Raw genomic sequence first — 13,370 nt, 5'->3', positions numbered from 1 at the left:
GATATATCCCTCCTGTATCTCTATTGATACCGGTAATCTTAATGTCTGTTTAAATATATGTAAAAGGAATATGAATAAAGTTGTAAATGACCAAAATCTTTATTGAAACACAATTCCATTTTTGTTTGTCCAGATTTTGTCCAGTATTACTCAAACTATAGTTACTTGTGCCTTTTCTGTCCAGGTTAGCTTTTTGAGATGTACAGTACAGACAGACAAAGAGAAGGCTGTGAAATTTTATACCTGCTTTTTTGTGTTGTTCAGGAGGGTTAATATTTGATGCTTTGATTGTTTCTGTTCTAAAGGCCATTGCTTTAATGCCAGGGTAACCGAGAGTCACATCGTGGAAATATTGAAGGAGCAGCAGAAACGTGTCAGAGGAAATGCACTGATGATCTATTTTTTATTATGAAAGATTTTAGATTAGAATATATCTCTGTACAGGGAAGAGCGCTCCTTATTTATTGTTATTTGATGACAATGATCATTGTTTCAAGGTTTTTTTTTTACTTTTTGTTATTGGAAAATTACTTTTTTTGTTACATTTGTGTCTTTTTCATGATGTCTTGTGACTTGAATTGGTGACAAAGATGAGGGATTGAGTTTGGCTGGTACCGGAGGATCAAGTGCCCTGCAGATTTCACACACAGCAAAATTTCTAGTCACTGAAGAAATAAAAAAATGCACCTGACTCCCTTCAGGTTGTGCCTTTCTTTCATTAAACCATAGCACCAGTTTGAATGACAAGCCTATTTAAATACAGTGTGGGAGGTTTAGGACAATTGTTCCATACATATTTAACCTCTTAGAGCAAACCTGTTTTAAACCTAATTTGCATCAATTTGCATATGTAAATATAATAAGTTTATAACAGAAGGAAACTGTAAGGCCAAAATGCATTTATGAGACCTCATTTAACTTATTACATATTGTAGTTTGTGAAAATGTGCTGGTTTTGCATGTGACAACCCAACCTAAACTGCATCAGCTCATACATGGTATTTTTTTGTATTTTTTAGTCCTCACCTGTAAAAAAAAAATCATATTACATGACTACCAGTTAGGGTTGTCATGATACTAGAATTTCAAACTCGATACCGATACCCAGGAAAATACACGATACTCGATACTATTTTTGATACCACGGGGAGAAAAAATGACAAAAAATTAAGATGCATACATTTAAAAAAATAAATATTAGAACAAGACAAACAACATCAATGACAACACTACTTTTAGGTTGTCTGAGGTAGTGCAAAAAACCCCCCCCAAAAAACAGTAACCTTACTGTAAGGTGTATATATATGACATGCAAATGTATTCAGCTACTGCCCTGTTTATTTTCTGTGCTTCTGGTGACTTGGCACCATATTTTTGTTGCTGATCAAATAGAGTTGGTAGCGTCAGCTGTTTCTGTCGACTTTTCTCAGCTTCAATCTGGAACTTTAAGAGAAAAATAACACTTTTCAGACACAAATAATTGTGTTATGCTGTTTAATTTACACTGTCTACTAACGTTACAGACGGGCAGGACTGATAATGTTTGCTGCCTAGCTCCCACATTAACGTTAGTTGTTTTATTATTAGCCATAGCCGCTAGCTTAATCACAATTTAGCAGATGTCTAATGTGGCTATCAGCTAATTGCTAATAGTTAAACGGCTAACGTTAACGTGTGCTGCCAGCCAGGTAAAATAATAATAAAAAATAATTCCAAACAGCACTTTCATTTTCAACTAAAACAGGTTGCGAAGGTCCTTCAGCAGCAGCAATTGCCATGTTAATTTAGTTTTATGTTGGCGACGCTGGCTCAGTGTTGTGAACGTCAAGTAGCGTTCATTTGTTCAACTGCTAGTGAGGGGAGGGGCTGTGTGTCTGCAGTGGTGTTGTATAAAGTTGTGTGTCAACTGGAGCAGGCGAAGACGGCACTGTTGGTATTGATACTGTTGCAAATGAGTATCCAATCCGATACTAATTTTTAGTATCGATTAGTATGAGTATCGATTTTTTGACACCCCTGCTACCCTGCTATACTTTATACAAGAACAGTGAAAAAGCTCCATAATACTTCTACATCTTGTCAAAAACTGCTCTGTGAAGCTTCACGGCCTCTAGCCCTGATAGTTGAGTTTAGTAGGCCTTTATAGTTCATTTTTTCACTGGCGCCCATAAACCTCTCTAAAAGGAAAACTATGAGAAATGTGCTTTAACTCTTTAATATGAAATAACAAAAAACTCACTGAAGCATTTTGATGCCTAAGAAACCTTTTGGAACCATTCAAAACAGAGCTGATGCCTGTGTGTGTCATGAAGCTCAGACTGCCGGCTCTCAGGTCTCAAAGCCTATTGGCCTTGCTTCTGAAGTGTCCAACCCCCTTAGTTTGCTCTGATTGGTCAGAAGAGACGTCAATCTACAAGCTAGAGTCATTCAAAAGAGCTGTGACAAAAAGAAACAGGCTTTTTCCGAGGGAGAACATGTCATTATGTCTTACACTTGGTTACACTCGCCTTCTTCCCCCGACCTCCCTGAAGTGAAATCTGACTGGATCTTTACAGGGAGGCTTCCATTTTGTAGCGAGGAAGCTGACAAACAATAGCAGACCCGCTAACACAGCCGCAGAAGCACTAGACGGAGAAAGAGAGAAGTGAGGGAAGAGCAACAGACACAAATCGCTCACGGACTAAAGGAATACAAATAATGGAGGAATGGAGTGAGAATCAGGAGTTCTACACAGTCATATTTATGTGCTTATGGTTAGTGCAAGATGAGCAGAATGTTTGATTTCTAGAGACTCTAACCGATCGAACGAGGTACAGTCTGTCTACATTAACAAACATTTAAGGGTTTACTCCATCAGAGAAGGTTCAGAACCTTCTACAGGGCCCGTGTTCGGGCTTGCGGGCCGTATGGGGTTTACTTCTTGGTTTTATCTAACCACACTGAATTGGTGAAGTTGGAGTGTGGACAAAGACTGTGTTTACCTCACTTTCGAGGAACTACAGTTGTTGATAGGAGTGTGGCTGAGGTCAGAGGTGGACAAAGTACACAACTTCATTACTTGAGTCAAAGCATAGATAGTCCTGGTCAAATATTACTCCAATACAAGTGAAAGTTGTTCAGTCAGATTTTTGCTTGAGTTAAAGTATTGGAGTGCCTGCTTGTAAAAATACTTAAGTATTCAAAAGTAGATTTTTAATGTCAACTCATTTTTGTATTGTTCTACATTTACAGAACCCAATGACTCTGAAACAACCTATTGAATGAACTGACTAACCTGTACAACCTGTAAAATAAAAAGTTTGTAGGATATGCTTCAAAGCCGATAGAAATTGCCATAAAGACACAAGTGAATCAACAAAAGGAGCTATTGTTGTTTTTGTATTTCTTTTTTTAAGGCATTGATAAACATTTAAAACGAAAGAAATCCACTTCATTCCTAAAACTTCAAACATGGACTGTGAGGAACACAGTGTGTGAGGAAGGACTTTTTTATGATATTGTATAACAATTTGTGGTTCTTTGTGGTACCTTATGGTCTGAGCTTGTACTTTGGCAGCAGTTTGTGATATGTTTGGTTGTACAGTGGAGCCCCATGTGCTAATAGGAGGTGATCAGTAGCTGCAGCCCTTTCATATGTGTGTTCCTTTCAAAAACGAGTAGTTGTTGTGAATGTTTAATATCATCTGTAATACTTCTAAAGTGCCATTCACAAAAAGAACTGGGTCAGAGATGCATCTACAGGTGGATGACTAAAACACGTTCACCCCAACTTTGTCTTTTGATAATGGTGGTGGAGAGCAATAATGAGTATGTAGGTACAAAATCTCCCATGGGTGTTGAGTTGAATGGAGATCTGGTGAGTATTACAAGCATAACATAGGATTCAAATCTCACCAAATGATCCTCTGACCCATCATCCCCTGTATGGTATCATCTGCATTCCTCATTCATTTATTTTTCCCCTTTAATTTGTCACCTGTCTGTAAGTATATATGTAAACCCTGACTAATCAAAATCACACTGTACTAAAGGATGTTCATATGGGAGCATCCAGCTGTATGCCTTTAGTACTGCCACTAGATGTCCTCAGTAAGTCACCAAACCTCAGTTGGTATTCATCAAAAGTTTTCTCATAGAGTTGAGATGTTAGAAATATGAGATGCTCCTAAAAAGGACTATAGATGTTTAGTTTTGATCTGAGTCAACAGTTCACCTTATCATCTCTGAACCAACATGAACTAAAATGCTGTGCCTATAAATTCCAGGCTATATGGGTTAACTCTTGATGTACTCTGCAACTTAGCTTCCTGAAAACACCCATTTTTATTATGTCGACAAACATTTAAGACTCACTCTGATTCTACAAGATTTACAACTTCCATCTTTGTCATACCTCGCATGTTGATCACTCTGAAGTGTCATTTTCTTGGCCATTTAAAGGCTCAAATAATGCTGGCATAGGCAAGTCTTGGTGTATCACGGAGTATAAAACTCTATCAACACATAAAACAATATTCACATAAAGTATATCACTCTCATACCAGCCGTGTGTCTGATTCACTCTCACTGGTCCTTTGCTGAACAGTGTTTACAAGCACAGCAAGACAGGGATTATATAAAGCTTACTCAGGCACAGCAGGCAAGTGTGTTGACAAGAAGCAAAAGGTTGATAGCTGCTGTGACTCGACCTTCCATAGAAAATGTTACAAAAGGAGGCAGCGAGGCACTTGTATTTTAAGACACCTTCTGTATATCAAAAATACTTTGAAGTGAATGATTCTTCTTCCTCCAAAGCCCAGAACATGCCAACAACAACAGAGCCAGAAGGGTTAGTAGGAGATTATATTTTTTTAAGGAGTCAACTGAGGAGGCAACGCTGCTGATTAAAGATAAACACCTGTTTCTTGGACAGAAGTCAGCAAAGATGTGGCTGAATAAAAAGAGACTCTCCGGCTATCCCTCTTTTGCTTTCCGTGAATCTTTTCAGAGATGGGGCCGACAAATGTGATGCGATGCCTGAGGAGAGGAGCACATCTGTGCTCCTGAGGGAACTGAACTTCTAACCTCTGGTGCAAGAATGTTTTGAAAAATCTACGCTATCATGATGGCAGTGTGTGTGGCATCTCATCACTGTCTCAAACATTCCACACATCTTTAGGTGAGAGGAAAATGTCCCCCCCCCCCGCCAACCTCCACACCCCCCTCCACACACACGCACACCAGAAGTCTGGCAGATGATGTGTTAGGCAATGGAAAATCCTGAGAGACTGAACTCCTCTTCTTTGAGCCTGGGAGGAAAAGATCCAGAGACAGACTGAAGTGACGTGTGCGTTTAAGGTCCAAAAATTTAAGTTTAAGCACTCAAGTGATAATACACAATAGTATTGTATCACAAAAACATTTTAATGACTGCACTGTGTTCTGTCTCTGGCACATGTGCTTTAGTTAGCAGCTGTTTTCTATTTTCTATATGTTCAGCCCCTTTAAGTCAACACTGTCCTTTGAAGAGTTTATGACAAATGAAGAGGTAGAAAAATGTATTTTTATCTTCCCTTACAGTACCTTAATAACTACTGAGCAAACAAAACTGACTGTGGTGATGACACATCCATCTTTCAAACTGTACTTCCCAGAAACACAACCTGCTTCACACGCTCGCATGTTTCATTTGGACAAAAATCACTGCGGCTTATAGAGGCAAAAAATGACACGATGTACTCCACATTTTCATATTCAGCAGGGGATTTTCACTATCAGATAACACCGCCTATCAGCTCATTGGGAATTGGGATGACAGCGAAGATGATATGTAATCGGAAGGTACTGTATTTACATATTTAAGGACTGCCATTTGGCTATCTGCGTGACTCTGGCATGGCTGACCTGCAAACTGGGCACCATGTGGGTGGGATATGACTATAGGAGCCTGACTGCCAGTGGACAGGGAAAAGCAGTCTGCTTATCTGTGTGTGGGCCTTCACCAGCTATCCTGGAGGCATCAATTCACTTTCGTACATGACAACTGGCAGTTAAACAGTCGCAATAGTATCACCTTTTTAGTTGATATGGAAAATGTGTTAGCAAACAGCTGCTTATTTACACATTCAGCAGTTATGGAGGAACATTAGCTTCATTTGGAGGTATAATTCTCGCCACTTGGCACAACTCTGCTCTGGATTTGGTCTCTGCCAACTCCTGAAGGAAATATCTGGCTCTTAAACAGTCAGCTGTCCACTATGTTCACCAGCTAGTCTCTAACTGTGTCTGTCTGCTGTTTGAGGCTGAGCAGGTAGTGGACAGTGGGTTTTTAGAGCTGTGAGAGCCGTGAGAGTGAACCTAAACAGTAAAAGTGCAAAACCAAAATGAAGTGCTGAAACTCATTCTAAAGCTCAGTAAAGCTGAAAAGAGCTGAAAATTCAGTTGTTATTTCTCTGTAGATTCATCACTTTCATCAACACAGGTAACATCTTTCACACTGACATTTCTTCACATATTATCATTTGATACATTTTTATAAAATATCAATCATATCCCCTTTAAATGAATAAGTCCAAAATTCGCAATGGGCTCATGAATTATGCACATGCATCTCACTCACAACCAAATCATGTAAAAAGTAATGATTGTTTTTCAAATGTCACAAAGTAAAGTAACATTTTTATCAGTACACAGTATTCATGGAAGTTAGAGCTAGGGTTATTCAGCTATTATTGCTCAAAAGAAGAGCTTTTTCATTCATTAAATTACAGTCGCACTCAGTAGAGCACATACCTCCGCCACAGCCGCATGATCCTACACACGTCTTTTCTTCTCAAGTATAGGTTTTATTTATTCATTGTTTTTAATCCTTACGCAACACAACTGTATGGTTTTATCAACTGTTGTGTGTGGAATGATGAAATCAGTATTATACAATTGATATTGCTCTCAATTGTCTCATTGCTATGTCGCAACTGCAATTATTATTGTGTAATGTTATTAGTTGCATGTTAAATGAAACATTGTTGAAACCATTCCTCAACATTTTCATCCACCAGATCTGGGTCATTATCTGGATCTGCGCCAAATTGTACAAACTCATAGGCGTCAACACCATGAATATGTCTGATGTTTTACATCAAGATCCATTAATTATTTATTGATGATCCACACCAAAATTTAATGGGTTCTTTCCAGGTCCATGCTGCATCCCTCCACCAAGTTTGGTGCAAATCAGTAACGTACATTTTGCATAATCCTGCTGTCAAACAAACAAACAAACAAACAAACAAAAAACCAACAAACAGACACAGGTGAAAACACAACCTCCTGGTTGAGGTAAAAATGTTGATAATATGTCACAATGCATTCACAGTCATCTCTGACACAGTGTCATAGTGGCAGTCCTTGTATCAGGAGCTTAACAAGTTAATTTAATATTAAAAATGAAAAGCCTCTAGCCGTGTGATTTGCAGATCTGGGTCTGGATATCAGTGATTAACCTTTATTTAGTTTTATATATTCATTTGTGTTTCAATGGAGAAACTGGCCTTAGGAAAACCCTATTCAAAATATCTCCATTGCATACAAGCATATCACTGCATCTCCCCTCTTATCTTGTCCCACGTGTGTTCCCAGTGATCACTGTTGGGATCCATTGTCTTAGTTCTCCTCCATCACTTTTTATATTTTTATCGGGCTTCATCAGCCTCCATGACTCTACTGTAGGATATTAGGTAATCCCTCAAACCTGAATTGCTAGAGGAAAGAGACTATTCCTTATTCAAAGGCAAACTACAGACATAAATGTCACTGCTGGTGACAGTGGTGTCACGGAGAGGCTACGGATATTCCTGGAATGTGTCACAGGTTAAAACACCCTGGGGTTGTACAGTGTGGCTCTGTGGCAAGCAGCAGTGGGCGGGGCTTTTACCATGACATCATGGGAGAGAGGGAGGTGAGGAGAAGCATAAAGAGTGACAGAGCTCAGACACCTGCAGACAAACAGCAGGAGCAGCCGCAGCAGCAGCAGCACATTAAAAACACAGCTGTAATTGTACAGATAACAGTCTCTCTACAGAGTTCCATCCATCTGCGATCAGCTATGTCGACTCACACCGGCATTCTTCTTTTCATCACTCTTTGGGCTTCCATGCAGGATGGTGAGTTTATTCTTAAGATATCATCTTAAAAAACAACACCTTTTTTAAAAATCTTGTTTTAGAAAGATGTGCATGACTTAAGGTGTAAGTTCGTCATCCTTACACCAACCTCAGAACTTTCTTAGTTATGCAAAAAGAAAATTTCTAGAAACACTTTAGGTGTTTGTGAGACAAATTGTAGACTGTTGCTCACATACTGTGTGTGCAATGGCATTAATCTCAGTCACTCTGTACAAAGCAATGTGGCCATCACTGTATGTTGGCATGCATGCATGTTTTGGCAAGCCCAGCAGCAAATAGGCTCCATTTATCACACAAGTGGCCTCTTTTATATTAATGGGATTTTTACTGCTGCTAAATGTTGACACACAGTTTGTAATTGATTCCTGTAATACCTCAAGTACAAGTAGTAGGAGCATGGTTCAGTGTTTTCTTTTTTCTTATTTCATGCATGCTTTTTATCTAAGCTAATAGAGGAGAAATAGAGTGTTTGTTTGTTAGCCTTTTTTGACTGTCCATGACTTCAGCATGATGAAGCCAAGGAATTCATACTAGGTCGTCATTCATGCTGTAAACACATATGTTTGCTCACTGTAAAAGATGAAGAGTGATGAGTTTTAGTAGAAAAGAGAAACTTGTGAAGAATAGCTGATGTGTTTTTTCATGTTTTCATAACAGTCCTTTAAAAATAAAAAGGGAAAGCGTATAGGCAGACCACTGGCCTGTTGGTTTGGCTTGGCTGGAGCTGATGTTCACTGAGTGAGTGGCTCCTTGTGTTGGACTAGGTTTGGGTCTTCCAGTGGTGAAAGAGCAGAAAGTGGATTCTGGCAATGATGTCCCAACACAAAGAATGAGAACCAAGCGCTGTGCCTGTAGCAGCCTGCTGGACTCTGAGTGCCACTACTTCTGCCACCTGGATATCATCTGGATCAATACGCCCAGGTGAGCATGAGAAAACAACAACACATGGAAAATCTGGGTCAGAATAATGTAAATCACAGGAAGACAGTCAGTAGCTCTGATCCCTGTATCTGCAGACTAAATGTGCTATCATTATATACTATCGCTTAAATTGGATAAGAGCAAAGTCTGCATTGTGTTTATATCATGGATGTGGCACTGAGTTTCTCTGTCTCTCTGCAGTAAGACAACAGTTTATGGTCTAGGCAGCATTCTGGCGCGACGCAGAAGGTCCACTGGCCGCTGCACCTGTGCCAAAGCTGACGATCAATCCTGTACCAACTTCTGCCAGCACAGGTGAGAGAACCAAAGCCACACTGTCAAGAATCAAGTTAAAGGCCCCTTGTGAGCTAAGAGATTATGTTTTCTCTTTGAGGAGGATGAGGAGTGGTTCAGTCTGAGAGAACATCTAATTTTACTGCAGTGCTATTATTAGCCTAAATGTTTTTGTTGCTGTTTTCTATAAGTCTATAAGTCTGAGGGCGTGATCATCAGAACAATACAGCCAAGGCCTGAGGGAGTAAAACAATCTAATCCCGGCGTGCAAAGTTCACAAAGCTTGTATCTGATTGGCTGTGAGGATCAAGGAGTGAAGTTTATTGGAGTCTGGAGGAACCGAAAGGCCACCTTGAGCACTCACATTTCCATGAAATGACAAACCAATAATACCAACACCTAGAAACAGTGGAGGCAGCGTCAGGAGGCATAATGTACGGTTAAGGCCTCATGTTTAAACAACAACACTTATAACCTTGATAGAAATAATAAGTGCTGATTGGATGCATTTTCTTAACATAAATCATTTAGTGTACCTGTAAAGATAAGATTTATTTTTAGGTTACTGAGTGTAAAGAAGTAATTGTCTTGAATGCTTTCATGCAAGTGGGGTGATCTTTAACTAAAGCAACATCAGTAAAACATTTAAAGGGACTGCAATGTCAGGCTGACTATGTATTTCAAAGACACTTGTCATTTTTGATAACTGTACTGTTTGTTTGTGTGTGTGTGTGTGCAGCCCTGACATCAAATCTAAGAAGAGACATCAACTCAACATCCTCAGCATCCTCAGGTGAGCTTTGAATTACAAGCAAAACAACTCTCTCAGTTTCACTTACATTTTGATCATATTCCGAATGATGTGACTGACTCTTTGCCCCACAGAGCTTTAGCCAGGAGGCCCAAGACAGTTCAGGATGCAGATGGTCCACACAGAGACACATTTTCTGAGTCTCTGAGGGAGATCACTCGCTAAACAATGCGGGTGTTGAAGCAACGAGAGTGAGAGAGAGAGAGAGAGAGCAGCGAGCACCTGAACAAATGACACTCCTTTGACAGAGAGGAGGGAGAGAAAGGGCTGCTGAAAGATGTGTCCGATGCAGGAAGGCCGAAGCGCCACAAAGATGTCTGTTTGTACCTGGGTGGAAAACACAACAGGCGCATCATGGAGACCAGATGGTGGCTCAACACTGAGAGGAGCGGTTACTGTATCAGGACATGAGAAGGCTGCGTCTGTGGTCATGTTCGACTCAAGACTGTCAGGTCGTTAAGAGGTGTACAGACAGGCCAGGCCAGAACTGACATGGAGGGATGTAACAGAGAGAGAGGGACTTGCATACTATTCGTAAATGTACAGGGATTTCTCACATACTGTACATGGCATTATTATACTCATTCTTTAAAAATGCATTTGTTTCTTTGTTTTATGGATCTGCAGATTTACTATTTTACAATTAGAAAAATTAGAAAATCACTTTTGTCATGAGACTTTGTGGATACTTAGTGAAGGAGTTTTGTAGATTTGTGGATTGTGTTCAATTATGTTAGACATCTGATCATGACTGGCATATATGAATTACAACACCTCTGTATCAAGAATTTTACATGTGCAAACATGCATCAATTAAATCTGAATGGAATTACAATATCTACCTGTTTCATTATTTAGCCATCTGTCTGTCAATTAAACATTTTTGGTTGTAAAGATAAATGAAAACTAAAATGCTTTTGTCTCGCGCTCAAACGTATAGCCATCTCAGTTTGCTTTATTAAAGTGCTTTAGAAGTACTTTAAAGTGATTACTGTAAAGAAACCATACATGAAGAATAATTTGAGGGAAAATAAATTCTCTTAGGCGGCATGTGTGATTCAGTTGTGTGACAAGCAAACACATTTCTGAGTTCAAAAGGAGGCCTGAGATGGATGAATGGTCCAGGAATTCATGGCTCACAATAATAATAAGTTTACCTGGTATTCAAAGGCAGCACAGCCTGTGTTATCATAAGGATCTGTGGAAAGAATGCAGCGTTTTGTAACTTTGCTCAGGGGGTGAGAGAGAGGTACAAAATGCTCTATCACCCCGTGTTCCTTTCTGATTGCTTGTACTGTACATACCGTCCACACACTCACACCTGAATATGCAAGAAGGCAGATGAGGGCTGGAGCCGAAGGAAACAATCGCAACAGACGTTCTAATGAATAGTGGCAGCAAACTGACCTGCTTTTGCTGTCTGATCAAATAACTTTGATGAGTGATAACACTCAAGTGTTAATGTGGCTCTTATTTCAGCAGTAGGTTGTCCTGCTTCATTGCATTTCCCCTCAACATTTTTTCTGGAGATACCCCCTGCAGCCATCTTTTTCAAACACGCCTGAGCATAGTCAGATGCCCAGACTGTGCAGAAACTGACAGATACAGGTAAGTTAACAGTTACTGCCTGTACAGGAGTTGCTCTGGTAAGCTCAACTTTAAAAAGATATTGGCTTAGCTCTTGGGTCAGGATAAATTCTTACACTAGAGGAAGTGCTATAGAAAAAGCTTTGTACTGTTAGTTAAAAAAAAAAAGAAAAAGCGTGTGAGCAGTCCCTTTGAAATTCAAGCTGTCAAGTAACTGAATTAATTTAATTCAATCATACAGAGATTCACAGATGAGAATAAGTTCTGACAGTTGAAACTGTCAAGTAAATATATGGGTATATATGAGATGATGATGGAGAATCTGATGAAATAAAGCACTTTGTTGGAAAATGTAAAACTGTGTAAACGTATGATTTACATTTTTATATGATTTAATTATGTGTATGACAGAAATTTCAGCTTTGTCTCTTTCAAGAGAGACTCGGATGGTTTCTCTCCAACTACTTCAGAAAATTCTGGATTTGTTTAAATTTGTTTGCATCTAATTCAGACCTTCCTTTGTGTTGTCTGTTGTTCTTATGAGAAGAACATATGTTAAGCACAGACCAAAAAAACAGTATAATGAGTAAATATTTCTTTAGACTGTTAGATAACAGTAGAATGAACTGCATAACTGGCAATAGATGGACTTTTACATGGCTGCACCACAGAGCTTTTCTTTTTTCCTGTTGAAATTCACTGTGTTTCCTGAAATTCATTGTGTTCTGCAGAGACGGCATCAGTGGTCATATGTAACCAAAGACATCTTCTTATAGATATTAGTTTTGGAGTATTTGTACTTAACTTGAGAATATCCATATCCACATGAATTAATCTGACAGCTACTGAATAGGAACTAATTATAGGGATGAATAAACCTTAACATACAAAACACATGATCAGTTATGAAGTCATGATGCATCGTTAGACAACAAAAAGTTATCCAGCAAGCATGTAAGTATTTATTTCTTTTATGAACAATTCATAATGATTTCAGTTAGTTAAGTCAATTTCTTCCATGGTTTTTTCTATTTTTATCTACTTGTTGTTTACCATCATTATCATTCATGCAGTTATTCATGCTCTAATGCTTCACCTACTCCACATACTACTACCTTGTATCATGCTTAACCCTTAAACTTTTTAAAACTGAGACATTGTGGTGAAGAAATGGTCTTGAAGGTGTTATATTTACACTTTTTATGTTTCTGTCTAGAGTAAACAAACGAGATACCAGGTGTAAACTGGTGGTAGACGGATTTGTTTCCTTTGCACATGAGACTACTGGGGGTCGGTGATAATGTGATTAATTTTTCCTTCACTTCTACAACCCAGTTACCAAGTTGTACAGTAGCAATAAAAAACAGCATTAACTATTCTGTAAAATATCTTAATAGATAAAGATGATATGAAAATCATACAAATTCTTATTAAAGATGAACTGATATGAGGTAATGAGGAAATGTGACTCTTGTTGTTTCAGCTGGGCTTCGAAAAACCACAGGCAGCTTCAGCGGCAGAACTCTGTCCATGGTGCTGGAACAGGAAAGACCCCGGTGAACCATTTCACTGTTGCCACCCCACACAAATGAAAA

At 39.0% G+C, this 13,370-nt stretch overlaps 1 protein-coding gene across 1 annotated transcript in view; it reads left to right on the top strand.

The window, feature by feature from the left end:
• LOC111232880 (transcription factor HIVEP3-like) overlaps positions 1 to 10,906 on the top strand; it is a 49,713-nt gene extending 38,807 nt beyond the window's left edge. Inside the window, exons 8-12 of the mRNA XM_022760561.1 lie at positions 8,049 to 8,141; positions 8,927 to 9,083; positions 9,285 to 9,398; positions 10,117 to 10,170; positions 10,263 to 10,906. Of these exons, the coding sequence (XP_022616282.1) occupies positions 8,049 to 8,141; positions 8,927 to 9,083; positions 9,285 to 9,398; positions 10,117 to 10,170; positions 10,263 to 10,353 (509 nt within the window). The 3' untranslated portion in view covers positions 10,354 to 10,906. The remainder of the gene's footprint in view (positions 1 to 8,048; positions 8,142 to 8,926; positions 9,084 to 9,284; positions 9,399 to 10,116; positions 10,171 to 10,262) is intronic.
• The last annotated feature ends 2,464 nt before the right edge of the window (positions 10,907 to 13,370 follow it).

Source organism: Seriola dumerili, unplaced genomic scaffold (genome assembly GCF_002260705.1).
Source record: "Seriola dumerili isolate Sdu_G_001 unplaced genomic scaffold, Sdu_1.0 BDQW01000341.1, whole genome shotgun sequence".
Lineage (NCBI taxonomy): Eukaryota > Metazoa > Chordata > Actinopteri > Carangiformes > Carangidae > Seriola > Seriola dumerili.
Note: the sequence above shows the minus strand (reverse complement) of the source record. Positions and strands in the feature narration are given on the sequence as shown.